Below are 27,568 nucleotides of genomic sequence, written 5' to 3' on the forward strand. Positions count from 1 at the left end.
AAGCAGAATGCTAAAAAATATTCAATTAACAGCAAGAAGGCAGAGAGACAGGAATGAAAAACAGAACAAAGAACGGAGATATCAGCAACCACGTAAAGCGCAAAAACCTTACGTTAAGTGAAAAAAGTTAAACACTACAGAACAAGTACTGCATGGATTTTATGCATGAAAAGTTCAAGATCAGGCAAAAGTAATCTATGGTGATAGAAATCGGAATGGTGGTGGTGTGCGACGGATGGGAATCACTTAGGAAGAGGCAGGAGAGAACTTCTGGAGTAATGGAAACTTATACCTTGATTCAGGGGGTAGATTACCTGAGAGTGTACGTTTTTCAAAATTTATGGAATTTTACGCTTAAAATGTGTGCATTTCACTATATGTAAATTTTACATCCATTTTACAAAAGCCTCAAATCAAACTCTCTTGCGGAACCTCCGTTTGTAAATTTTCATCAACAGAGGGCGCTCCGAGCTCACAAACACGCTTTGGGCACCCAACTAGTAGGGGATGCAAATCAGACCAGCTCTAGCCTCCTCTATCTCCAAGGTGTATCTCGCAGCTCCCCAGTAACTCTCCCTTGACACCCCACCTTCCCCGCCCGCAACACGTCCGTTTCAACCAGGCCCCGCGTTGCTTTTCGGCAGATAAGCAGAGCGAAGCTAATGGTGATGCTGTTTTCCGCGGCACCACCCCGGAATCCAGATACCGCTGGGAGCTGGCGGGGGGCTGTCTGGAGGCGTACCTGTCCCCCTAAGGTCTTCTCTTGATATGATCGTTTTTAGATGGAAAGTAGGAACGTAATGGAAACTTCCATATTGTTCTCGACATCTTCATTTTGACCTTCTTACCTTGCTTTGGTGGCTGTGAAATATTCCCACGCAAGAGCTGCGGCGGGAGGGAGGGCGGGTGGCTGGCAGCGGGAGGGAGGAAGAGAAGGAATTTTCCCTGAGGAAAGCTCGAGGGCAATAAGGGCGTTGACCCAGGGTTCCAGAAAACTGTCTTCCTGTCTCCTCCATATCTCAGAAGGAAGCTAGCGACTGGAAAGCCCCAAACGTCCTCTGCGCCCTGGCCTGCCGCGGGCCGGGTCTCTCTCCCCGGCGCCGAGATGCCATTACACCTCACGTGATCGCCGGCCTGGGCCGGTCCTTCCAGAGGCGTCTCTCGGGGTGTTAATTAAAGGTCACAACAAAACAGACCTGCCAGCTCACCAGAAGAAATGTCCTCCCGGGAAATGAAAAACGACACCCCGGAGTAGCCACGTGTGGAGCTCGGCAAATGCCAGCTTACTGCGCTCCCGGGCGCTGCGCCGGGGGCGGGAGGGGGGTGGGACAGGGGACGATGACTGGTGCTCCCGGGACTCCGCGGGGCCCAGGCGCGAGAAGACAAGGAAGGAGGGGTGCCGAGGGAACCGGCCCGGGCAAGGCGAGGCCAAGGCCAGTTCGCACACACCCCCTCCCCAGCCCCGCGCCGTCCGCGCTGCGCCTGTGCAGCGCGGCGAATCCCTCAGTTTCCCTTGCCCCGCGGTGGCCCGCTTGGTCCCGGGCTCACCTGTCCCAGCGCTGGGCATCTGGGCATCTCGCAGACTGGGGCTGGGCGGGTGGGAACCCCGAGTCATCGGGCTTTGGTTGGGAGGTGGCTCCCGGCCGACCGGGGAGTCATTGAGGCCATTCCAGAAAAGGTTTGCAGAACGAGTCTAGGAGAACAAAGGGCGGGGGAGGACCTGGCGTGTTTGCGGACTTGTTTGTGACTCAATCCCTTTTACCCGGCGTTTCAAAGGCAGAACTGCAAGCCTCGCCAGGAAGAGAAAGAACTTGGGGGCGGGGGAGGCGCGGGCGCGTTTCTGTCCAGTCCCGCTGGCTCCGCGCGGCCCCTCGACTCCAGGCGCGCGCAGCGGTGTTTCATTAGAGCCCTGGACGAGGGCCACTCGCCAGGAACTTCCCCGCAAGCAGCAAGATTTACGATCCCCCACCCCCCAGCCGGCTCTCGGCCTCGCAATGTCAGGCAGGAGCGCCGCAACCTAAAATGGAGCCGGGCCGGCGCGGCGGCGGCAGGCAGGCGGCGGGCTCCCGGGTGGCGGGGCCGCGGGTCCTCGAGCTCCGCGCTGCGCCCGGGCGCACACGCGCGCCCTGACCGCGGACGGCGCCCGGCCCCGCCGAGCCGCCCCTTTCCCTGCCCTCGCGCAACTGTCAGGCAGAACGGGCCGGCGGATATTGGCTCGGCGACACGCCGAGGCTCCTCCCCGAGTCTGGATCTTTATATTTTGGGAGAATTTCTTTGAACTCAGTTACCACGCTGCGTGAAGGAGACAAGTTCCCACAGCCGGCTCGCCGGCAGGGGCGAGGCGAGGGCTCGCCCACCTTCTCTGCAGGGGCCGCGTGCCCCTGATTGTATTCCTCCTTTCCCTGGTGGAGGAGCACGGACGTATTCGGCTGAGGAAAATGCCAATTATCTGGATGTGACCGTGAAGAGAGAACGGGTGACTGGAGGAGGCAGAAGAGGATGAGGAGAAGCAGTATTTGAAGAAAGAATAAACCACCTACTCCAACCCTTTCTGCAAATTGGTGCTATTGCTTCTGGGGTCCATTTGCTTTTATCCCCTCCCCCCATTCAGAAACCTTGACTTGAGGGCCAAGACAGCCCCCTACAACGGGGGGACCCTTCTGGGTCGGAAGACCTTTTGGATGTAGCGCTGGTGGAACACTGAGACACTCTGCTGGAAAAGCCACCATGAATTCGGTAGCTGGGAATAAAGAGAGGCTTGCAGTGTCCACCAGGGGCAAGAAATACGGGGTAAGTTGTGACGGGCACAATGCGGAGACGCGTCCCCAGAGCCACGTCGGCCGGGGTCTCCCCTCTCCGGGTACCGAGAGGCGCGGCAGGGCGGCTCCGAGCTCTCCACCGGCTGCAGAAGCGCCGCCGCGGGCTGTGCGTGCGCGGAGGCGGGTCTGCCGGCGCGAACACCCGCACACTCGCCTCGCCCTGGGAATTTTTTCAGCCCTCTCGTGCCTTCCCTTCCTCGCACCCCTAACTTTTGCAGCATTCCTGCACTTGGAGGCAGAGTTATGCCGAACGGGAGGGTTTTCCAAGAATTCTCCGCCGTTCCTTGGGGTTATTTTCCTGGAGCCGGGACAGCCTTTCCTGTACCTTCAGGATCCGGAAGGCTGTACCCCGAGTGAATAAAAACCCAGAGGTCACAGTCCCCACACACCCTCCCACAGCCCCGGGATAGCGGCTTCCAGGATCTTAGACCTGGGCTCTTGCTGGGATGTGTGCCAGGTTCAAAAGCGCGGGGCGCTGAGTCAATGGGTCCTCCTTGCAGAAGCCACTGAGACCCCCTGAGCGAGCCCTCTCCTCTTCTGCCGGCGCCCGGGATCCCGCATAGGGGGAACCCGGGCGGCGGGGACTCTCTTAAGGACAATTAACGAGACAAATGGAGGCGGATTTGGCTGTAGTGCTCGGAGCGGTCCCTAGAGCCCGCCTTTGGTGCTCGGCCGGGCCCTCGGCGGCGCGCAGATCCCCAGGCAGGCGGGAGGGCGCCCCCGGCCCGGCTCCCGGGCGCCTCTGACACCGGCGTGTTTCCCCCCGCAGGTGAATGAGGTCTGCTCGCCCACCAAGCCCGCCGCATCCTTCTCCCCCGAGAGCTGGTACCGGAAAGCGTACGAGGAGTCGCGCGCCAGCAGCCGGCCCACCCCCGAGGGCGCGGGCTCAGCGCTCGGCTCATCGGGGACCCCATCCCCCGGCTCGGGCACCTCGTCCCCGAGCTCCTTCACGGGCTCCCCGGGCCCCGCCTCCCCGGGCATTGGCACCAGCTCGCCGGGCTCCCTGGGCGGCTCGCCCGGCTTCGGCACCGGCTCCCCCGGCTCGGGCAGCGGCGGCGGCTCCTCTCCGGGCTCGGACCGCGGCGTCTGGTGCGAGAACTGCAACGCCCGCCTGGTGGAGCTGAAGAGGCAGGCGCTGAAGCTCCTGCTCCCGGGGCCCTTCCCGGGCAAGGTGAGCGCCGCGCGGGGCGGGGCGGGCGGGGGGCGCGGGGCGGGGAGGCGGCTCCGCAACGCACCGCAGCTGTCCAGCCCCCGCCACCGCGCGCCTGGCCGCGGCCGGTGCGACCCCGGCGGCGATGAGGGGTGCTCCGCACCCCGGGGCGCGCTGGCACGGCGGGGGCATCCCCGGGCGGGGGAGGGGGACGACCCCGCGCGTCTCCCTCACCTGGCCACGGTGAGGCGCAGGGCTTGGTTGCCGCGCTGGCGGTTTCCGGCCGCACCAACCACGGAGGATGCCGCAGGTTATTTGTCTTGCTGTCCCCGTCTCCTTAGAGCCCCTTTCCCTGCTCCCCGCACCCGCTGGACCTGCGCGGTGCCATCTTCCCCCGAGACCCTCTCCGCGCGCGCCCGCAAACCTTTGCGGGTGGCAGGCCAGGGACACGCCGACACCAGCTCCTGGAATCCTTTCCTTTCCGCCCCCCGCTGGGCCCGCTGGCCTGCTCCTTAGATTTCTCTCCCCAACCCCACCCGTGATCCTTTACAAAAATGTCGGTGGGACATTCAGGAGTTGGCGTTTCCCATGGCCTGGTTGTGGTCCTTTCCCAGGATCACAAAACCAGAAACACCTATTGGAAAGCCAGCCTTCCCCCTAGCATTCCAAGCATCCGAGGAAGACGAAGGGGTGGAGAGCTCCTCCGAGGAGGGCCACCTCCTGGCCTGCTCCAGCGCCAAGCACTCCGGGTCCTCCATGGCAACCCTGCGGGCCTGGGGGTGTGTGCCAGGAGCCCCCAGAGTGGAACACAATGCAATTGTATTTGCACTGTTGGGTCCAAGTGCTATCAAATGATAATATTTACTCTTGCACTTCAAAGAGTTTTTATCAGTGGTTGGAGAGAAATATCAAGAAAACAGAGTGGATTGCTGTGGAGGTTTCTGATAGGGGTTGTTCAATGGCATTTTCTGATATATTTCTGTGACTTTTGAAATGAAATCTTGTGATTTTCAGTAGCGGCCTTTGGAAATAACTGCATCTGCTCGCCTCATCTGCTTATCCAAGTACACACGCATTGATGTTTTCATAGGTATGGGTTAAATTTAACAAATACAGAAGATGTAAAATCTTCAATGTGGAAAGCTACCACCAAGAGAATTGGTTTTATGAATCCCGAATTTATCTCGAGAATAATTAACTCGCGGATTGTTGTGAGTATGCCATTTTTGTAGTTTCACAACAGAACCATCAGGACACCCCAAGAATAAATCTTGGGGATTCTAAAAGCTTCTTGCACTCCTTCAATTTTACACTGTTTCTTTACCTAAAAATTTACTTGCTTTTTTGATCATTTATCAATATTCGTTGATTTCCTCCGGCATTCAAGAGATAGCAGATACCTACAGCTCTTGTCCTCATGGAGCTTAGATTCTAATGGAGGATACAGACATTAACCACATAATGCACAATTCGTGATTTGTTCTCTACTGAGGAAGAGTGTGGGATGTTGTGAGTTCATATAACCAGACTAGACCACGTGATAACATTTGAAGAAACTTAAAGACATAACATCTGATACTTGGAAATCTTAATAAGTTACACGGCCTACCAGATCATTCTGGAACGTTCTTGAGGAACTGTTCTTACAATAATTTCTTTGTGTTGTTGTTTGAGCGCTCCTTGTGAGCAAAGGTAAATCAAAATATCCTCTTTTCACAAAATGGTGGGAGGGAAGGAATTCTATAGGAAGAAGAAACAAATGTTGACACTTAAATCCATCCATCGTATTTTATGGAGTCATGTGACAAAGTAGATTTTTGGTCTTGTTGAAGCAGCTCATAGGAGGCAGCTCCATATTTGGCCCTTTTATTTACGCGGTAAAATAAAAGCGATGCGGGAAGCTGATCACATTGTCAGAGTGGTGATTCTGGGAGGAGCGTCGGGGCCGCTGCACCTCGGGGCTCCGCACCGACTTCCGGGGACCCAGGCGCATGGAGAGAAGAGTTGCCAGTCATGGGGGCAGTCACTCGGGGTCACTTTCAAGCGCACGCAGGACTATCACGCAGTGCCGGAGTGGCCTGGACCTTTGCATGTGACGTAGCACAGCGCAGCGTGACATCCGGTACTGGCGAGTGCACAGGCTTAGTGAGCGACAGCAGTGATTTGGGTCACCTCATTGTTAATGACAAGGTATGGGCCTTAATTTTAACCAAAAATATTCTACAAGCCTCTGAGAATAATAATTTTAGAGTTTTGTTTTGTTTTTCTTTTTAAAACATTGGTACCCTCAGATTGGGCACAATTTCCATTTTACCTTTAATTTTTGTAACATTTTAACTAAACAGATGCTGTGTTCTCTGGAGCACCATGGATAGAGGCCCGTGTAACTCAGAGACAAGGCCTCTCTACTCCCAATGCCGGGTTTGTGAGCAAACTGGACCTCTGGGGCGCTCAGGCACAGGAGGAGTTAGGTTCCATTAGAACAAGAGGTGTCATTGTGACTCCAGCATGTACTTCGCTCTGGAGAGTAAGAGTCTGGAAGATAAAGACATGTTTTTGAGGGGTAATTAGCAAAAATCATCTTTGTAATTAGCTTAAGATGCTTAACCGTATTTGGGGAATATTTTCTTAAATAAAGTATTAAATTCCGCTAGGTGGTTTAAAAATCTCCTAGGTAAGCATTTAAACATCAAAGGCAGACTAGCATACTCAGGAACCTTATAATTTTAGGATGAATTCGGTTTAGTGCTTTCTGTACCACTGATTTATTTTGTCACATTGAGTAAATCAGTTTTCCTCTGCATATTTAACTTTCCCATTAATACACTAAGGAAAAGAATGATTGGGATTGCTAGAATGTCATAAAAGTTACTAAATAAGGTTTGAAAAGTGCCTCATTCTTCGGAGAGGGACGTGAGGGTCGATGATTATTAATTAGACAAGATTCTGTTCAATTTATGTTTTACAGAATTTAAGATTTTTCTTAGAAAACATTATCCGCTTTCAATTTCGACAGTAGATTTCCCAAACGTTAACCGCCATATGAGTTCTCACTTTGAGTTCTCACACTTTTCCCAACGGTAGGTGGTAGCAAGCCGTACTGAATTCTTCTCGTTTTGTTTATGGGACAATTCATTGAGAAGGGGAGGTGAAGTGCTGGAAAGCCCAGGCGGGTGGCTGACCGGTCCCAGGAGGTAAGACAGCGGCTCTGCTGTCCTGAGGGGTAACTGCCCTGTTCTGAGCCTCCAGTGTGGCTTCATGGGAGAAGGCACAGTGAATTTGGAGGTTTCCAGCTTAGGTAACTGGGTGGGTGGGGAGAGTTATTAACTGAGGCAGGAAATGGGAGGTGACACAGGTTTGGGTGAGCTCAGAGAGGAGGATGATGGGTGTGGTTTTCCACGCAGCTGAGTTTGAGGTTTCTGCAAACAGTTAGAGAGTAGAGGCTGATTTAGGGGTAAACAGACTCTGGAATGTAGAAGTGACAACCATGAGCTCATATAACTCTTAATGATGTCCTGGATTCATCTTTTCGAATAGCAGCTTACCTGGGTAAGTAAAGATTTGTGCCTGGTGGCCGACTGTAAAACGCTGGGATTGATTTTTATTACCCCAGTCAGTAAGAAAGTACTTACTGGGTTTATATCATTTCCTTTCTAGGGCTGGTAAGTGGAAGGGCTCAGATAAAACAAAAGAATGTGGATTTGTAAAGTGTTGGGATTTTAAGCAAAACAGTCCTTTAACCCATTGTAGTGTTCCCATGTGTAAATCTAAAGCCATTTTATATCCACTGGCAAGAGTGTCTTTCCTGTTTTATGCGCAGTTGAGGCACCAAGCCAGAAATAGGGGCCAAGGAATGACTCTCGCGTTTCGGGGCTATCCTAGATCATTCTAATATCCATGACAGAACTTTTGAATCGACAGTGTGAGCCCTACGTAACACCAGCCCAAAGGAATTCCCTGGAGGAAGCAGAAATGTTCCAGTTTGGCAAAAGGTTATCAGACATCTGTTCATTTCCATATCAATAAAAAAAAGAATCTCCTTTTATGTAAAAAAAAGGTCCAGAATGACATTCCTATCTGATTTTTTCTCAGCCATGTATTCTGGGTCCATTTATGCCCCAGAAATATCAGGAAGATTAGCTGGACACACTGAGAAGGGTGGCCAGCAATCACAGAGATGAAAGAAAGGAATGTGTCATAAGGGTTTAAAAACACCAAACGTGGACTCTAAATAGCTAGAGCCCAAGTAAGTCTAGACTTCGAGGTTTTATATATATATTTTGTATTTTCCCAGCTCCAAAACAAGGGTATGAAAAAATAACTCTATTTAAAAAGCTTCCATTAGAAGCCGTTGTAAGATACTTTATAAATAGAGAAAATACATACTGCATTTTAAATATTTATTAATTACGAGAAAATTCTATCTGAAATCTTCTTAGAACACATGGCTATCTTCAGAAAGCCCCGCTTGAATCTTTTGCATTTTGAAGGTATTTTGATAAAGGATCAGCTAATAGATAATATCAGTAATGAAAAAGTCCTGTAGCACTTAATCATTAAAAATTTTCTGAAACATTTTAGGGATTATAAAAACATTCCCAGTAGAAACATGTGAGCAGTAATCTCTGCTTTAAGGTTTAGCAAGCTATGGAATAATGGTTTTGCATTCTGCCAGACTTTTAATCGTGAACCAACATGGTCAGTTTTTATAGTGACTTCATTCACTTTGTAAAAATCCCCGGCCTGTAGTAATTTCTTCCACACTCACTGCAGATAGGATTATTGCATTAGAAATGTGATTCTTAAATGGCTGAGGCTGGTAATTTGTCAGCATTTGAAAGGATTAAGCCAATAAAATTTAGGCAACATCAGTTGCTCTTTGGCGTTATGTCATGGATTGGACCATTCATCAGCTAATAATAATGGCGATGGTAATAATAATGATGGTTACAAATGGCTAACAATTATCATCATTAGGTGCTGGGCATTACAACACACACACACACACACACACACACACACACACACACACACACACACCGCACTGCACTCATACAAAATCTCATATAGCAAAGTGAAGATTAACCTGATTTCCTTTCTTGACCCTGGAATCTGGGTGATTGGTGTGGTTCAGGTCAGACAAGGAAGCATGACGAAAGGTGCAGGAAACAGAGGAAATCCAAGGACACTTTCACCCTGAAAGCCACCGAGAGTCACTATTCATATAACTGCTTCGAGTGGGGGAATGTCACGATTGTATTTCCTGGGCTCGCAGATGGTACCTTCACTTTCAGGGTGGGGGTAGAGGGTGGGAAAAATATGTGAGGTTGTCAGGATTCGGAGCTGAGTAATTTTCTTGGCTGGAATGTAACGGAGGGGAGGAAGGAAGTTCTCCATATTTGTATTCACTCAGCTGAAACTCTGTTATCAGCCCTTTTCGAAAAACCCTGCCAGAGGGCCGTGTGCTGACCCGAGAGGGAGGGAGGGAGGGTCCTTCGGCTGGACGTGTCTGTGCCACGTCAGCAGGGCCGCCAGACTTCCACCCTGGTCTGTCCTGGCAAAGAGTCTCAGTTGACTGGTGTCTGGGAGAGTTCACGGTCTCTTTTCAGGAATATAAACTGACTTCCTTTTTACCACTATCTTGAGTCACAGGCTGGTCATAGCATCTTTTCTTTACTTTGGCAAAGAGGCACTGTTTAGAATGGGCCCCCATCCATCATTCACACTTATATGCACAATCGGAAACATCTTGAAGTACATTTGCATAGGTGCAAAAGGACTGGAAATACACCAGGATTTCTAAATTACGTTTGAAATATTTATCAAAATAGTAAATCAGTATCCATCATTCTGCTTATTGCCTTTGGGATGCTCCAGAAGCCATCTCCATCTGAGAAAACTGGATTTCGAGTCATATTTAGAAAGGCGTCTGTCTGTCCACCACCTCCAGGTTTTAAAGGAATTCATCTATGTTTTCTTTGAGTATTTATATGCTTTCCTTTTTCATATTTAGATCTCTGATCCATTGAAAGATTATTGTGGTATTTAACAAAAGGTGTAAATCAATGTCATCTTCTTCTAAATGTCTATCCAGTTGGGCCCTAACCCTTTATTAAAACATTCACCTTTTCTCCCGCTGATGGAGATACCACCATGATCCTAAACCAGATTTTCAGTCTTCCTCACTATTTTTCCATACGAACTGTAGAATCAACTTGCCTAAAACTCCAGAAAAGCATTTTAAATTGGGACCATGTTAAATTTATATGTTAACCTAAGGGATATTGGGCGTCTTTATAATGTCGAATCTTTCCCGAGAACATGGAATGCCTTTCCATTTGAAAAGTCTACTTCTCAGCAATTTTAAAGGTTTTTCCCTTATAGGCTTTGCACATCTGTTCAATTTATTATTAGATATTATATCTATTATTATACTATACTATTATACTATACTATTATACTATTATAAATGAGTTCTTCACTTCCATTATCTCTTTTGAGAATTGTTTATATATAAGAAGGATATTGATTTACATATTAATTTTATATTCTTTTATTAAATTTTATTAATGTAGTCATTAGGTTTTAAAGTTGGTACTCGGATTTCCAAAAGAATTTATCTTCTACAAATAGAGGTATCATTACTCTTTTCCTTTGTTGTTTTATTCCAAATGGTTTTCTCTGGTTTGTTACAATGTTAGATAGTAGTGATGTAGTGGGCTTGTGTGTAGTGTTTCCTGATGTCAGCTTTCGGATTTTTGAAAGTTAAGGAAATAACCATCAATCCCTATTTTATTTAGTGTTTTTAATCAGGAATGGGTGTTATATTTTGCGAAATGTTTTTGTTTCAGGGTTTAGGGAAACATATGATTTTTCTCCTTAGATCTATTAATATCGTGAATTATCATTGATTTCCTAATAACGAACCATCCTCGCATATCCATAATAAACTCCACATGGTCACAATGTATTTTTTAAATATGTTGCTGGATTCAGTTTGCTAATATTGACATCGTTTTTGCTTTCATATTCGTATGCCAGTAAGCATTTTTAATTCCTGCTCATGTGCCAGCTGCAGTTCTATGGCACAGATAAAAAAAAAAAGACTAAAATTCTTGCTCTGGAGTCACTCCCAGTCTAGGATTAGAGACAGACAAGGAAGGAAGGAGTTAGAGTGAGGGACCACAGGCTGTGCGGACTGCGAGAGCACGGAGGGGTGAGGCTCAAGCGGGCTTTGCAAAGGCGAGCAGGAGATCAGCATCTGAACAAGGCGAAACATTGACATTCCAGGTCGAGCGAATGGCAGGCACAAGGTTCAAAGAGGTTATGCAGCCTCAGTGCACCTGAGGAACTGCAGTGGCTCTTGTCACCATAGCACAGGGTGTGCATGGGTGAGTGACAGGCTGGAAAGGGGGCGGGGAGAGGATAAAGGGCCTTGCAGGCTGAAGAGTCTGAACATTAACCCATAGGCCATGGGCAGCCATTCAAGGGCTTTGAGGAAGGGCATGAAGTGACAGGATACTCATTTCGGAGAGATTGCTCTGATAGAGAGAAGATGGATTGGAAGACCGGCGTCATGGAGTCCAGGTGAGAAGCGGCCCTGGCATGACTGGAAGAAGATGCAGACCTCAACAGCAGCAATGGGAATGAGGAGGCAGCTTGCACCCGACAGATCGTGCACATAGAAGACCTGTAACGGGCGGGGCGGGAGGAGGAAGCTGAGGCATTCTCTCGGAGTTCCGGCTGGGGCAAGCCGGACAGTGCTGCCGGTAGCTGAGACGGAGGATACAGGCCGAGAGGGGTTCGTCATCGTGGGTCCGATTTTGGAGAATGGTTGGTTGTGTGTAATGAAATTGGTTTGAGCTCTGTAGAGCCTGAGCTGGAATGTTCCAGAGGGTCCAGTTGGGGCCCTAGAGTGGCTTCAGAGCTGGGATGTGGATCTGGGAGGTGTCGGTGTGGGCAAGGCGGTGGAATCCACAGATGGTGTGAGCTCTCCAGGGAGCATGTGTTGTAGAGTGAGACAATGGATGGCTGAGCCTGGAGTCGGGGAACCCATTGACGTTGAAGGGACAAGCAGCTCCAGGAGCCAGGAAGATAGATCAAGAAGGAGATGCCAGAAAAGGGGGAGGAACACAGGAGAAGTGGTGTCATGTAGACCGAGGGAGGCCGGAGCTTCAGAGGGTAGGGGCGATGAAAGGCCAGTTACTGGAGAGGTCAAGGAGGTAAGGATTGAGCTTCCCGTTGAATCAGCGAAGAGGAAGTCTTTGGGGAGCTTTGTTAGAAGAGATTCTACGCCCTGGAGACAGACAGTGACAATGTCTCCAGGGGTGAACGCAGAGGCAGCATTTGAGTTGCTAAGGACACCGAAAGGTTAAGAGAGATCCGTTTTTTCAGGATCTTATGACCTTAGAAATTAAGATCTGGGGTCAAAAAACTTGGTGCTTTTGCATCAAGGCTACATCACAAAGTGTGACCTTGGGCAAGTTCCTTAGCCTTTCTGAACCTGGTTATTCTCATCTATACAATGGGAGCAGTGATAGGATCCTGCCTAGATTGTTGTGAAGATCAAGCAACATTGTGAGATCATAGTCCAACCATCATTTTCTGTTTTTTTCCAAGGAAGCCGAGTTTTATGAAAGATTTCTTTCTGTCTCTTTCTTTCTGTCTCCCCTTCCTTCTTCCCTCTCTCTCTCTCTCCCTCCTTCCTTCCTTCCTTCCTTTTTTCCTTTCTCTCCCCTCCATCCCTCCCTTTTCTGTCCCTCCCCTTCCCATTTGCCTCTGGTCTAACATAAAAATGGAAAAGCAGCAGTCAGAGAAAATAGAATATGGCGCCATCCACCTCGTCGGTCCCATTTCTTCACCTGCAAGTGAATAAACCATCTCATAGTTAAATTTATTCATTTGCAGAGTGGCTCCACAGAAAATGTAGGAGAACTCAGCTGTTGCAAATAGCGACTCCTGCTTTCGGTTGAGATGCGGAGAGTATGGACTGAGATCCTCTGTCGCAGAAAGGAATCCCCTGTTGAAGCCCCGCCCCTCTCCGGCCCGGCAGGCGGCATTGCAGACGGCCCTGGGCATTTGGGCTCCTGCGAATGAAGGAGAGCAGATACCCCCAGGGACTGACTGCACAGGCGACGTGCAGAGCCCAGCAGCACCGGGAATTTGGGCTTATCTGCCTTCTGGTCCATGTTATCTTTCTCAGACAGTTTTCTCTGCAGTTGTACTTTGCTGATCCTATCGCATCAATTCTGACCCGACCCCATGGAGAAGTCTGGAAATAAAGACACGCTTCCCCCACCAATAAGTATTTCCCGCACAAATCTCAGCTCCCAGAGAGGGAGCTGACCTGGGCAGAGAGGATTCTTGTCAACTTGGATTTAGAAAGAGTCGATATTCTCATGCTGCTACGGAGGTGAATATTTCAGAAGGCTCTGGGGTGGAGTGAGTTCTTTCGATAAGCAGAACTGTATCGAAACATGTCTTCAATGTTAGAGACCAGGCGAAAGCTGAGGGTCTTTTTAAATTAATCTTTTCTGCTTAATGGAGTTTAAGCTCAATATTGCTGCCAGCTACAAAACGTTCTTGGAAAAAAATCTTAGTTCATCATACAGCATAGTTTTAGAATCTCTGGTAGTTCTTACACACAAAAATAGCTTTATTTTTAAGCACAAACTGCAAATAATAAGTTAAAGTCCACTTTGCCACCCCAGGGGTGACCAATGTAAACTTTTAATCATCCTTTGTCTAATCCGAGTGATGTCCGAGATTTGTAATTGCTGATTCAGGATTTTTTTTTCTAAGATAACAGGAACTCATAGAGCTCGAGCTTTTTCTGTGGCGTAATTCTTTCTTCTAGTTAGCAGTGATGAGTGGCTACGCTTTCCCATGAGATACCGCCGTCTTATTTAGAGCGGTTGCTTGCTTTAGAGTCATCGTCACGATTTCCCTGTGCCCGCTCTTTCTAACCGGTGGTTTCATGCAGCTGTCGGAGACGTCTTAACTGATCAGAAACCAGCGCCACCAAGAGCTGGTGAGCTCCCTAACCAAATGGTTATTCGGAAAATCAGCAGTTGAATTCAGGCAAACAATTCAGTTATCGTTTAAGAAAAATCATCAGATGCCTGGTTCAGTCGCGTGTCTTTTCGTAGAGGGTTGTCCTGGTCCTGAGCATGGCAGCTGAAGAAGTGGCCTCGAGAGTCTTCTCTGTGGTCCCACGGTGTGGACTAAAGGATCGCTTTTTCTCTGCCAAGCCAGGCGATGGGGCCTGAAGGATAGGTGGGAGGATAGAAAGGAGAAGAATAAAAGAGAGAGGAGGAGGAGAAAGGATGAAAGAAGAGAAAGAAACGGAAAATAAAGGGTTGGTTGGTGGGTGGGCGTTGGAGGTTGTGCACAATCCCAGCTGTTTAGGTAAAAAATGACTTTCCTTAGATAAGGAGACAGGTACAGTCATGCCTCTAGCACTGATGAGCACTGTGCTCCTGGGCAAGTCACCTCTGTGCCTTGTGTGTTAGATCTGTTTTATAAACCGAGAGGATGCGAGTTAGTGGTCTCTAAACTCCTTCCAAGCCTGCGAGTCTCTGTGAAGCTGGAGAGAAGCCCCCAAACTTTGTGGAGCCTAGTTCTTGTCTCAAATCCCAGAGGGACATGCTCGACAGAGTTCTTGATGGATTTCTGGCTGAACCAAGAGCCTGAAGCTGTCCCGTTAGCTGCCACCTGTGCGGGACCCGCACCTCAGCCAGCCAAGGCGTGTCCCTTCAGATGTTTGCCCATCCGAGCGAAGGTACTGGTAGCACTGTCATTGCTGATTCTGGTTTTGGAACTTGGATCATAAATTAACTGACAAGATTCTTCCTGTTACTTAATAAAGCTGTTTACTTTACTGTCTTCTGTGTTTGTGGGCAGAAATAAACTTGGACAAACAAAAGGACAATTGATTTTAGAAGAACAGTTTGGTAAAGAACGTTTGGGAAAAGTATGGCCTTACTTATAAGACTGTTTATCGGTTTATGTTTATAAAAACCTGCCATCCTGATTAGGATTTAGAAATAATTTGTGAGGATTTCATCCAGGGTAGCAATATAGGAACACCAGAACGCCAAACGTTTTATTCCTCGTTCTTAAAAAAAAAAAAAAATTCTTCATCTAAATTTTTTCCCAAAACTCTCTTAGCCCCCTTAGATTTCTCCTCTTTTCTCTGCTCCTTCAAATATCTAGATAATTGTTTAGATCTCTATTTATATATCCCAGGCCAATGGCTCCAGTGTAATAACCTTGCCGTTTTTGGTAACTATCAGCAAAGCGGACAGCAGGTAGCTGACTGCCAAGTCTATAAGTATAGATTTTATTTTCCTTTATTAACACTAGCCCAGGAGGCGCCTTTCCTGGGAAATGTTTCCCTAACTCTTATTTCGGCTCTAATAACTTATATTTGTATTTTAGTCTAAACACAACTTGGGGAGCACGGATATTAAAAGCTGAACTTCATTTGGCCTTTACCAGCCCAGAGCTCAGTAGGACGGCTGAGAACAGGCAGAGAGCAGCAGGAATGCCACCTGTTCCACCCCATTCTTGCCCTCTGTTCTCGGGGCTGGGTCTGGAGGGTTCGCAGCCAGCATCCCCAGCTCAGCATTCAGCCTTCAGCACGACAAACCCTCCACACGTTTTCACTGATTACCTTCTCAGACACCATCCCTCATTTCTCCTCTTGTTCTTCTCCAGATTTGCTTGTGTGATCGTTTGTGAAATTTCTAAGGAGACGTCTTTCCAGCGGGCTGTGGGTGCGTGCGCGTGTGCACGTGCGCGGTTGTGTGTGCGCATTGCACGTTGCAGGAGCCCTGAGCGAAGCATATGAGTAGGTGACACGGGAGACAGACATCTTGTCTCAGGTTTCAGACATTGTGAGGCCAAAGCTTTTATAATAAAGGGGGAGGTGCAGTTGAAGGGCGTTGAGCAGGGAAGATGGCCAGCTGTCTCTCCGGGCCGAGTGGAGGAAGGGTTGACAGCTACGAGTCTGCTAATGATGGCTTTAGGGGCGTTTTTTGCAGCTGGGGTGGTAAATGTGATACAGACGGGCCACGGTTTTCATACGCCGAGTCCGGCTCTCTGCGTCCTCTGTGTGGCAGCTACTTGGCAGGAAGTTGCCGGTCGTGGCCTTTCGTGGGGGTCGTTTGTGCTAATTTACTTTTTTGATGGAGCACTCGTTATGGGTGATTCTCCGTAATGCCCCTTCTTGGGGGCGAGGAAGGAGATAATGGAATGATGGAGAGGTCCGGAGGCCAGCCGGGGTCTCCCAGAACACGTCTGGCTCCGGACTCCCCATCGGGTTCGGATGGGGTTTCCTTATGCAGTTTTTTGCGCATATGGGCCTCCCGACTCCAAACCCTGCGAGTGTCGTCATCATAGCTTATTAATTTCATGTTTTGTTTGGCGTCTGTGCACCCAGTAGACAGCAATTATTTTTTGAATACATGAATTCTCCAAAGATTTATGTCCTTTTGAAAGAAAAACAAATCTCCTTGTCTCTGCTGTGTAATGAAAACGTCGCTGGGATGGGGGAGGGGATGGTAGAGGAGGGGACGCTGGCGGCGTGTGGCCGGGCAGGACTTGGCGCCTGGCCTGCCTGGTCCTGGGAAGTGGCTCGACGCCGTCGCACTCGCGTGGAGCGTGGAGTCCATGGCGGGTGAACAGTGAGGGCGGCCCCGTCACCTGGCTGGGTCTTGGTTTAGGTGTTTACGGGTCGGCTTGTTTGGAGGTCCTCGAATTTCTTCTTCGTCGATATGTCCTTGTTCTCACTCAGTTGAATGCGGTGGTATTCACTTCCGGTCTTGCAGAATTACAGGCCGTGGGGGAGCCCACCGGATGCTTGGAACGGGGCTGCAGGTGTCTCCCGCGGAGGACGTTCATCATCACTGGTGGGAGCTAAACCGAGAGGGGGCAGGCGCGAGGCCACTCACCCAGACGCTGACTTGGATTCCGTGTCTCCCGTGATCTGGGAGGTGACCCTGCACAGTCGGTGCTGCACTGCCTCTGTCTTTGGTGAGCTGGTGACACATGATTGCATCCAAGATGCCGGGGGTGGCGGTCTGGGACACTAAAGGCATCCCTCTGCCAGTAAAGGCTTGAGAGGACCAACGCGGTAGGCTGGTTTGGCGACGTTCAGCACAGAGTCACAAGGAAGCAGGGTGACTTTTCCGTAGACATCACTGGGGTGGTGCCGATTCAGAAGAGAAGTGGAGTAGAGGTCATTGCTCTACTTAAGAGCATCCTTTAGGATCTTTTTAGTAGGGTCGTGGACTTCCCAGACCCTCTTTGTAATTCTGACGTCGGGCAGAATTCAGTTTAATATGTCGATTTAAATGAACGCCATTAATTTTTAACATGGTCCATCACCTTTACTCCTGGAGACCTCAGAGTCATCTCTTTTAGTCATTAGCATTTTATAATCATGAGCAAGAGTCCCTGTCGAGGTGACACACTGTCGCGTTACTTTCGTGATTAAAAGCGCGGTCCCTGCCGGCAACCATGTGGATCCGAACCTTCGCTCTGTCATTTGCCAGCTCTGAACGTAGCGAAGGGCTTACTGTTTTCTGCCTCAGTTTCCTCTTTTGTATCATGGTGTTAATAACTGCTTCATGGACAGGTTTCGTCTGGCACACAGTAGGTGCTCATTAAATGTTAGTATCTTCGAGAAAAGGAAAACAACGTATCTAGACGTTGACCTCCTTATTCATTTTTCTATCCGTCTGTCTTCTCCTCTTCCTGTCCAGCATTTCTTGGCCTTTGCCGTATATGTACGTGGTCGCCGGGGACGGAAAGTTGAGGAGGACACAGTCCTGCCCTCGAGTCCCTCACAGTCTGCGGGGCGGGCTGGAAGCGTGTGCCGAGTGCAGTTGGGGGCGCGCAGGAAGCAGCCTCCACTGCTCAGGCCGCTGCTCTGGGCCGTTGTCACTTCTCTGTCACAGCACGCCTTTAAGGAATGTCATGGGGTGAGGGGGTTTCCTAGAGGAGGTGGCAGCTGAGTTGAGGCCAATAAGATGGGTAGGAATTGGCGAGTGAAGGCGGAAGAACACGAGCCTTGCAGGGAAAAACCTCACGAACAGAGAATGGAAACGGCCTCGGGGGCCTGCCGGGCCCCTGGGAAATGCAGTGTTGCCAGACAGCAAGTGTCCAAAGAGGGGACCCTGGCACACTGCCTTCAGAAAGAGTGGAACGACAACTCGATGCCACGTCGTCCATCCGGACAGCCGTACATCACCCAGGGTCACGGCAGCAGCGTTCGCGGGAGCCAAAGGCGGGAGCCACGCCAGTGTCCCTCAGCGGAGAAGCGGATCCACGAAAGGTGGTCTGTAGCTCCAGTGAGATGCATATGCCGCTCAGCCTTAAAAAGGAGGGAGATTCTGACACGTGCTACAACGCGGACGAACCTCGAGGACATTATGCTGAGCGAAACAAGCCAGACGCAAAAGACAAACACTGTACGACTGCGCTTATGTGAGGGGCCTGGAGCTCAGAGAGACAGGGCGGCGGGGTGCCGGGGGCTGGGGGAGGGGGACAGAGTTGTTGCTTGATGAGTAAAGCGTTTGGGAAGGTGAAAAAAGTTCCGGAGGTGGATGGTGATGGTGGATGGGAATGTACTTAATGCCACTGAACTGAACACTTACAAATGGTTAAAATGGTAAATTTTAGGTTATGTATATTTTAACATACACACAGATAGCAGTACAATCCGTGTCACATAATAGTCTTCCCAGGGCAGAGAGGACCCCGCGGACTGCCTGCTGCTCAGGCAGGTCCCCTCGGTAATGGCTCATGAAGGGTAACCGTGATAACGGGTGCCGATGCGACCACCAGACACTTCTAAGCACGTTACGTGCAATGTCACGTTTAATCCTCATAACCGCCCTGTGACTTGGGTAGGTTGCTGTCCCCACTCCGCAGGGGAGGAAGCTCAGCCTGGAGCGGAACCTGCAGCGAGATGCGGGCGGGATCAGGACTGGCCCTCGCTCACGGGGGCTCAGTCCTGCTTACCCTGCTGATGTGCCGCCTCCCTGCCAGCCTCAAACGGTCCCTCGGGAGGGAAAGGGGAGACATCCCCGAAATGGGCCAGGCGAGTGGCTTATGGGGGGATGCAGGAGTCCCTCCCACCTGTCTCTCCTTTCTCTCCCCTCCACTTACCTTCCGCGAAGAGACTGGCCTCGGCCAGCCAGGAGCCCGTCAGCTCCTCCTTCTGTTTTTGCCGTGGGATGGCGCGTGTCACCGGCGGGACCCCCGGTACTCCGTTCTGCAGGAACCAGTGCACAGCAGCCGTTTTGCTGGCGCCTGTGATAGTTCGACAAGTTTTACAGGGGCGTCCTCGTCACTGAGTCAACACGTTAAGCTGACAAATAAATCTCTGGGAGGGCAGCACATTGAATGGTTCCCTGCATCACAGTTATTAATACGTTAATGTAACGATATTGCACATTTTGCAGTAAATCAAAAAAAAAAAGACATTAGCTCTTGGGTACTTGACAGCAGTGTGTTCAATGATGGCATAATTTTTCTAAATTTGTCAACACGTTTGTGTGTATTGCTTTTTTGGATTTATAGCAAACGGACTCTTGTAAAGAGCAGATAAGTTGATACGACCTTCTGTTTATATAGCCACTTTCTTCAGGTTTCGGTGCCGGGCCTCTGGCACTTTTCCCCATCTTTCTCGCAGCTTCCCTTCAAGGAACGTCATGGCTGGGTACGGAGTAGTCTGTCTTAACTTCACGTAAGAGGCATAAGAAGGAAAGGAGGATAGAGAGGCCCAGAAACTTATCTCTCCTTCTATTCAACAACTGTTTATACAACATCTGCTCTGTGCCGGTCACCGCACTAGGCCCTGGGCCCTCAGTCAAGGTCACCAGCAAGGTCAGGTCACATTCTTATGGACTCTGGCTAATTGGGATTTCTTTTGGGGGACCGTTGCTCGTTCCTTGCTGCCTTTCCTGGATGAGACTTCCCACAAAGGTGAAAAGCTAAAACAGTGGCTTTTGTCTTAAGCAAGACCATGGATGGTACAGTAACTGCTTTCAGATGCTGCCGATGGGGCCCAGCTTCAGTATCGTGGCCCAGAGGTGAAAGGCTACATATTCCATTACAGCTTGGAGCCGATCTGCCTCCAGACTCCAGTGCATTTCGGCAGAGAAAGGAAGAAGGATAGGGTGACACGCACGCTAGATAGCAGCTAGAAATAGGTATGGGAAAATCTAAGAGTGGAGCTGCAATTTCTAGAGATGTTTTCGTAAAAGGCTTTACTTATGTTAATGTTAATACAAAAATGCCAAGGATATTATTCTATATTCCTGGAATATAGGTTGCATATGACTGAAGTCTATGCGATTATTGTATGTGAACACATGTAGTGGATATGCTAGGTCCAGATCCAATTTTTTTCTTCCCCTGCTACAGTTTTGAGAAAGGATGACATCTTAGTTACATCATTCAGCTCTACTGAAAATGCGTAGGGGTCTGAACCAAGAATCTTAGGAGGTTGAAACTCACTTCCTTTCCAGGTGTTCAGCTGCCTTCCCTTTGGGTGGCTGATAACGGTCCCTGTGCTGTGAGCGGGATTATGTCAGGTGACTCAGCTGAGGTGGGCACGAGAACACAGAGGCCCAGAGCAGGGAACTTGGAGGAGGGAGAGTAAATAGGAGACAGGGCTGCCTTTTGTTTTGAGGTCCTGGGTGGCTCTCTCCGCAGATGCCAGCCAAGGGCAAGTTTTCATTGTCTGAGATTCTTCAAGAGTCTGTCAAGCGAAGATTTGAAAACCAAATAGAAAAACAAGTACAAAAAATTAGAAAATCAAATTTTCTGGCGAGATGTAGAAAGTCACTGAGTCCAGCCATGATTTAAAAATAACGAAGGAGCCATATTCTGAGTTCTGAGGTCTCTTTTATTGTATTAATGTTTCCTCGAAAGCCTCTTTTCGTTTGTTCCATTTCTAATTATTTCCTCTTCCTGTCTGCAGTTAAAAGGGAAGAGCCGCCAGCATGGAAGCCTGCTTCATTTAGCGGTGAAATTTTATTCTGAGAAATTTTACCTCATTGTTTATTCCCCGCGAGACACTGGTATTATTTTTCGAAAAATATTTATTTGAGAAGAAATAGTTTTGAGATCTATAAAGCTCTTACTGGAATTCACTGGTAAGTAGAAAGTCGTGTTCTGTCGAAGGGGACCAGAGAAGTTCAGGAAAGATGCGTCCTTTGGGTCTGTCACGAGATTGTATTTCCTTCTCTTTCTGCATCCCACATGCCAGCCAAGATGCCCTCCACCCCCCACTGCCCCGTGTTTGCCGTCGCTGGGCCTGCCCCCAGGAACCCCAAACCCCAGCCCTGGTGCAGGCTGCACCCACCCCCGCTGGTTCCCTTGATTAAGCTGCACGTAACCCTTGATTGCGACGCTGTTGGTTGAAGGCATAGGAGGTGTGGAAGGTGCTGACGGCCCTGACGGGTGTTGTGTAAAATGCCATGTGTTAGCTACGCCCCCCCAAGACACCAGATAGGCAAGGAATCTAGTTCTGCTTTTCCATGCTCAGTGTAGGGGCTCAGAGGCGGCTGGTGGGTCAACTCCTCCTGTGCCTTCGACTGACGGGGAGGGACAACAGGTGACGGGTCCTCTGAATTTCAGGTGACGCATTCTCTTCTGTAGGTAATGTTCACTTCTGGGTAGAATCTGTTATGAAGCCTTTAACTCTCTCTGGTAGTTTTGTGAATCGGTGGTTTGCAGAGAGATCTGCAGGCCGTTTGCCATAACCTCTGCCCAGACTCGTAGGAGTGTGGCCATTCCCCCTAATTTTTAGACGAAGACAACCTTCTCTTTATTGATCCTTGATTCCCTGTAAGACAACACTACCTCTTAATAAGAAACTAGTGCTAAGTAACCCTATTTAGAGCTTTTTTGCCGGGAATGGATCGCGGAGTGTCCAACTTGAGAAGGACTGGGCTGTCGTGGGTACGCGTTCGCATGACAATGCAGATGGTGACACTGATGAATGGCTCATCCGAGCAGCCAGGAAAGCGTGGTGCAGAGCCAGGCGACTTCCGGCTTCCTCCTTGCTGTCTGAATGCTGTCTCTGTGGGGCCGTTATTCCCCTCCGTCTGTGAAATGGAGGTTGGATTCATTGCCTCTTGGTTTTGCTTTTCCTTGTCTTGTGTGTGTGTTTCCCCCTTTCCTTCTGGTGATGGATGACGGTGGTGGCAGTTCGGGCCTGTTTCTGATTAGTAAAATGACCCTTCCAGTGAGGTGAAAGAAAAATGCTCTCCTGAACCTCCAGAACCCTGGTTTCTCCTGTCGCAGGTTTGATGGCCTCGGGACCTGGGTTTCAGCTGGAAAAATGAAAGACCTGGAGTGGGGGATTACAACTTTCTGTTTAGAGAGAAGTTACATCAAGAGCTGGCGCAGGGAAGGATGAGGCTCGGCTTCGAGCAGGGAGGGGAAGCCTGAGGTAGAAGCTGGCGGGGGTAGAAGGCTGATACGAAGAGGCCAGGCACTCGCTGAAGTTTCTGAGCAGAGAATATTCTGTCCCTCAGAACCACGCGGAGGTCGAACCTCCCCACCACTGCTCTGCACCTCAGAGCAAGTCCTAAGCCTCGAGCTGCCTATTCAAGCGATTCTAGAACATTCGAGACATGTTCAGAGCACCTACTCTGTGCCAGGCACTGCGTTAGGAGCTCAGAACCTTCTGGTACCACCAAATAACCCAGTGCGACCCGGGGCTCGTCACCGTGGGTTTGGGGCCGCAGTGTCACGGAAGAGGAGCTTTGGTTTCTGTGGGGTGCTTTCTCTTCGTCCTTTCGGTGGTCAGATTCCCGCGCCGTCCGGTTAGTCTGCAGCTCTTGGTCTTTAACCTAAGTTTATCTTTTTTTTGTTGTTGTTGTAGTAAAATGTACATAAAATTAAATTCACCAGAACGACCATTTTTTATGTGCAGTAAGTGGCATTAAGTGCATTCACGGGTTGGGTTGTGTGACTGTCTCCACTGTCCATCTCCAGAGCTTTCTCATCTTCCCACACCGGAGCTCTGTACCCTTAAACCACAACCCCCCACTTTCCCTCCCCCTCTCCCAGTTATTTTGAATTAAAACAGCGTTTGAAACACTGCAAAGAATGTTCTCAGGAGGCAGGCCCGAATGACTGCATTAAACCACTCATTCACTCATTCACTCATTCACTCATTCATTCCTCAAACATGTATTAAACCCCTAATGAGCCACTCTGTGTGTGACATGCTACAGATTCCCCCAAAAAATGAGACCCAGACTTTGGTCTCAGGAGGTTTACCAACTCACAGGAAGACAAGCGTGTCAACAAACAAGCCCGGAACCGAGTTACAAAGGCCAAAGGGCAAGTGTGGAGGGCCGGGTGGGGGCAGACTCTCCACCTGGGCCTTGAGGCCAGGTAGGTGTTTGCCTCCTCAGCGGAGGGCAGGGAGGCCTTCTGGAGAGGCGCAGCTGCAGGAGAAAGTCCTGGAAGCACCTGGGACCAGCGTGCGCGGGCCTGGGTGGCGGGGCAAGGAGGAGGGGAGCACAGGGTGCAGGGCCTGAGGGCCTGGGCAAGGACCCACTGCGTCCTGTCCTGACGAAAAATTGTCCCCAGGGGACCGGATCTGTGCTCTAGGAGAGTCGCCGGCAGCAGTGAGAAGAATTGGAGAGAGACAAAACCCCAGCGGGAGACAGGCAAGAGACTCCTGTGATACTGTGAAAGGAATATCTTGACTTTGAAACGTTCGGTTTCACGGGAACCTTTGTTTTCCTAGGAAGTATGTTGAGGATGTCAGATTCTCTCCATTGCTCAGTGTGGGACTCATGTCTATCTCTTTAGTTTGAACATTCAACTTTAGATGCTGGAGGTTGTAGAGAGGAGTGGCTAAGAGAGGAGATTTATAGTCACTTTTAAAAGTGCGCAGATGCGCTCGCGCAGTCTGGAGTACCGTGTTAATTTTGCTGCCTGAGGCAGGTGTGCAGCCCACGGGCCAGGGGTCACCATGGCACCAGACGGGAAACAGGAAGAACCCAGCGCAGAAACTGTCACACACTTGTTTATGGCCAGAGCGGCATTTGGGGTCCTCCTGGAGTCATTGAGCAGATTCCTATTCTCTCCTGTGGGTGAGAGGGGGCGGGGGCCGTCGGCCTCCCCTCCCCGACCCCAGCCTGTCAGACATGAGAGGCCTCGGACCCGCCCCGGCTTATCCTGCGGGAGAGGAATTTGCGAGAGCTCTCAGGATCTCTCTTGCCACAGTAAAGTTTCTTCTCTTTATCTCTTTCACACACAAATTCAAGCTCTTTTTTCCCTTCAAATCACTTTTGTGCTGTTTAACCTCTTTACCCTGATTTCTCTCCCTCCTTTCTTGCTCCTTTGCTAGTAGTTTCCCGCTAATGGATCACCTGGATAAGATTGCCCCGGCTTTGTGAGAGTAGCAATTAGCGCTGGCCCCGAGGAGGCGGCTCGCTCTCCTGCTCGGCGGCTGGGCTGGCTGCGGGGGATGGAGTGGGCCTGACTCTTTTCATTTGAAAGTAGGTTATCGATTAGCACGGATGCCAATTTACTGCACAGGCTCTCGCCAACCCCTCTTGATCTCGTTATGGTGTAAATTTTCAAGATTGTATCACATGACCTCAGGAGAATTCAGGAGAGAAAAATGTTGTAGTAAAAGGGGAAAAAAAACCAGCCACAAGAAAATGAATATTTCTTTTGTTACATTATAACGCAGATAAAAATAAACACGGCTGCCCCCGGCTCTGTTGGGAAAGACACTGGTGTGTGTGTGTGTGTGTGTGTGTGTGTGTGTGTGTGTGTGTGTGTGTGAGGGGTTTGGTTAAAAGCAACAGGTTTTAAAGTGCTTGGTTTTGTTTTGTTTTTTTTCTTTCGGTTCCTTTTAGGATTGCTTTTCTTGGGAAATGATGATTTTAGGGAAAAGATGAGACCGGTGGGTGTATTTGCTACGGCAAATCCTTCTAGTCTCAGCTTTGTGAACTAGACGAAGCGGGCGGGAACACCCGAGATGGCTGAGGAGGAGAAGTCGGCCACCGCAGGGTAATGCCAGTTTTGTAGACCAGTTTGTGTAAAGAAGGATGTGCAACCGTTCTCTTTAAAAGAGTTTACCGAGACACAGTTGACATTCCATAAAATTCACCCGTCTTAAACATACGATTCGGTGGGTTTTAGTATATTTCCAGAATTTTGCAGTCATTATTACAATCTAATTTCAGAACGTTCCTGTCACTCCAAAAAGAAGTGTTACGCCTGTTAGCAGTCACTCTCCATCCCCCGGCCACAGGAAACCACCGATCTGCTCGCCGCTTCTACCTATTCGCCTGTTCTGGACATTTCATGCCCATGGAATCGTACAGTGGGTGGCCTTTTGTGACCGACTTCTTTGGCTTCGCACAGGGGTTTTAAGGTGCAGATAGTATCTGCCGTGTGAGTAGACACATGTCAACTGACGGATATGTGGGTTATTTACACTTTTTCGCTATTGCGAAAGGTGCTGTCACGGACATTTGTAGATCGGTCTTTGGGGTGGACGTACGTTTTCCCTTCTCGTGGGTAGCTACCTGGCAGTGGGTTGCTAGTTCACTTGGCAACTCTGCGTTTAACGTTTTGAGAAACTTTCAAACACTTTGGAAGTGGCCGCCTCATTGACATTCGGACAGATAAGGATTCCTTTCTTGGCCTTATTGTCTATCCTGTTGATACAAGTGGATGTGAAGTGGTATCACCTTGTGGGTTTGATTTGCATTTCGCTAATGGGGTTGAGCATCTTTTCCTTTGCTTATTGATCATTCATATGTTTTCTTTGGAGGAACGTCTAATCAAATCTTTTGTCCATTTTTAAAGAGTTGGGCGTTTTGGTTGTCGTTATTATGACTGGTGTTACTGAGCTCGTAAGAATCCTTTATATACTTCGGATTTAAGTCCCTTATCAGATGTGCGATTGCCCAGTATTTTCTTCCCATCCGTGAGTTACGTTTTCGCTTTCCCGATGATGTTGTTTGAGGCACACGTTCTATTTTCGATGATGTCCAATGTGTTCATTTTTTTTAGTGCCGAGCTTTTGGTTGTCATCTAAAAAGTCATTGCCGAATCCAAGATCATGAAGATGTATTCTTATATGTTCTTCTAAGCGTTTTTTATAGTTTTAGCTCCAAGTTAGGGCTGAGATCCCTTTTGAGTTAAGGTCATTCGCTTTCCCTGCAGTAAAAAATTTTCCCAGACTCATTCAGGTTTCAACAAGATAGATTTAGAATTCCATTGCAGATTTTCTTTTCTGCTCTTTATTTTTTAACAAAACATACATAGTGACCATCACATGCTGGGTAGAGCCAAGATTCCGGAGATTGACATGAGAGTTGGCACGTGAACAGGCAGGGCTTGGAGAGCCTGCCAAAATCTCTGACACAGAGACCTGTCACACGAGCAACTTGGAGGCGGGAGGTGGACTCCAGGACTTTGGCACTAAGCAGAAGAAGGCTTGACCTCTTGACCAGCATCAGAGGTGACAAAGCAAACGAGCCATCAGAGAGAAGCCTGGTGGCGTGGCACGATGAAGTCATTGTGGCACCAGGGCAGTCTGCCAAGCGAGCTGTCGGAAGGGTACACAGCGATCGTCTTGTTTTTTTTTTTTTTTTTTTGCTGGGGTGTTGTCATGTAGTTACTGATAAAGCTGTCTCTCCATTCTTGCTTTCGGTGGGGATTTTTAACACCCTGCCCCCTCCCTGTCCTGCAAAAGGCACAGGCGCACCTCTGCTTCTCCTCCCAAGGCCACTAGGGGACCAGGTGTGACTTTTGGGGAAGTGGGGGAAGGCGAGATGCTGGGCTTATTTTTCCCCAAACCCAAGTCTAGTGACACAAGATAGAAGTTGCTAGATGCAATGACCTCATAGGATGTTCCCTTTTGCAAAAGCAAATTGAGTGGTAGCCTGTCAAAATGAACTTTAATATTTTGTAACTGGAGTTCCAGGCCAGGTCTCAAAACACTTCGGGCACGTAGCCAGAAATAGCTTTGCTCTACAGCAAATTGAGTGATGATAGTGGAGAGGGACTGTGGGGCGGCCTTAGGGACTGATCTTGGCATTCGTGCACACACATGCGACTCATCGTTTGCACACACAAATACACACTTGTATGCGCACCCTCTCTGGGAAAGCTGGTTCATGGTCAATGTTCTTCCATCCACCGTTCGATTTTAAAATCTTGAGGGAAATTATTGAAAATCAAATGTATTCATCTCTCTTGCATAAGAAAAGAGACAATATTTAAAACTCCGAAGTTATGTAACATTAAATGTGGACCATTAGTTCTCTTCGCAAAATGATTCATCCATGGTTTACCTTTAGGAATAGTTCTTCCTTGGTGCAATTGAAATGGACTTTTCAGGACTCTTTTTATTACGCGTGGAAGTACACCTGCGTCTCCCAGGGAGCAGGGGCTGTGCGATGAGCTGTGGGTTATTTTTAGCAGATGTGGCTGTTTGGTTCCTTCCACCTTATCTCGAGAGCATTGACACAAGTTCATTACTGCTGCAGCAGATAGAGATGTATCATCGAACATGCCTCTGGTTTGCCCTGAAAGCGTC

General features: G+C 49.2%; 1 protein-coding gene across 1 annotated transcript in view; it reads left to right on the plus strand.

Moving 5' to 3' along the window:
• The first annotated feature begins 1,683 nt into the window (after window positions 1-1,683).
• KIF26B (kinesin family member 26B) overlaps window positions 1,684-27,568 on the plus strand; it is a 385,762-nt gene continuing 359,877 nt past the window's right edge. The window contains 2 exon segments of the mRNA XM_039883253.1: window positions 1,684-2,790; window positions 3,589-3,990. Coding sequence (XP_039739187.1) covers window positions 2,728-2,790; window positions 3,589-3,990 — 465 coding nt within the window. The 5' untranslated portion in view covers window positions 1,684-2,727.

The sequence above is a fragment of the Pteropus medius genome, unplaced genomic scaffold, assembly GCF_902729225.1.
Source record: "Pteropus medius unplaced genomic scaffold, Ma_sr-lr_union100, whole genome shotgun sequence".
Lineage (NCBI taxonomy): Eukaryota > Metazoa > Chordata > Mammalia > Chiroptera > Pteropodidae > Pteropus > Pteropus medius.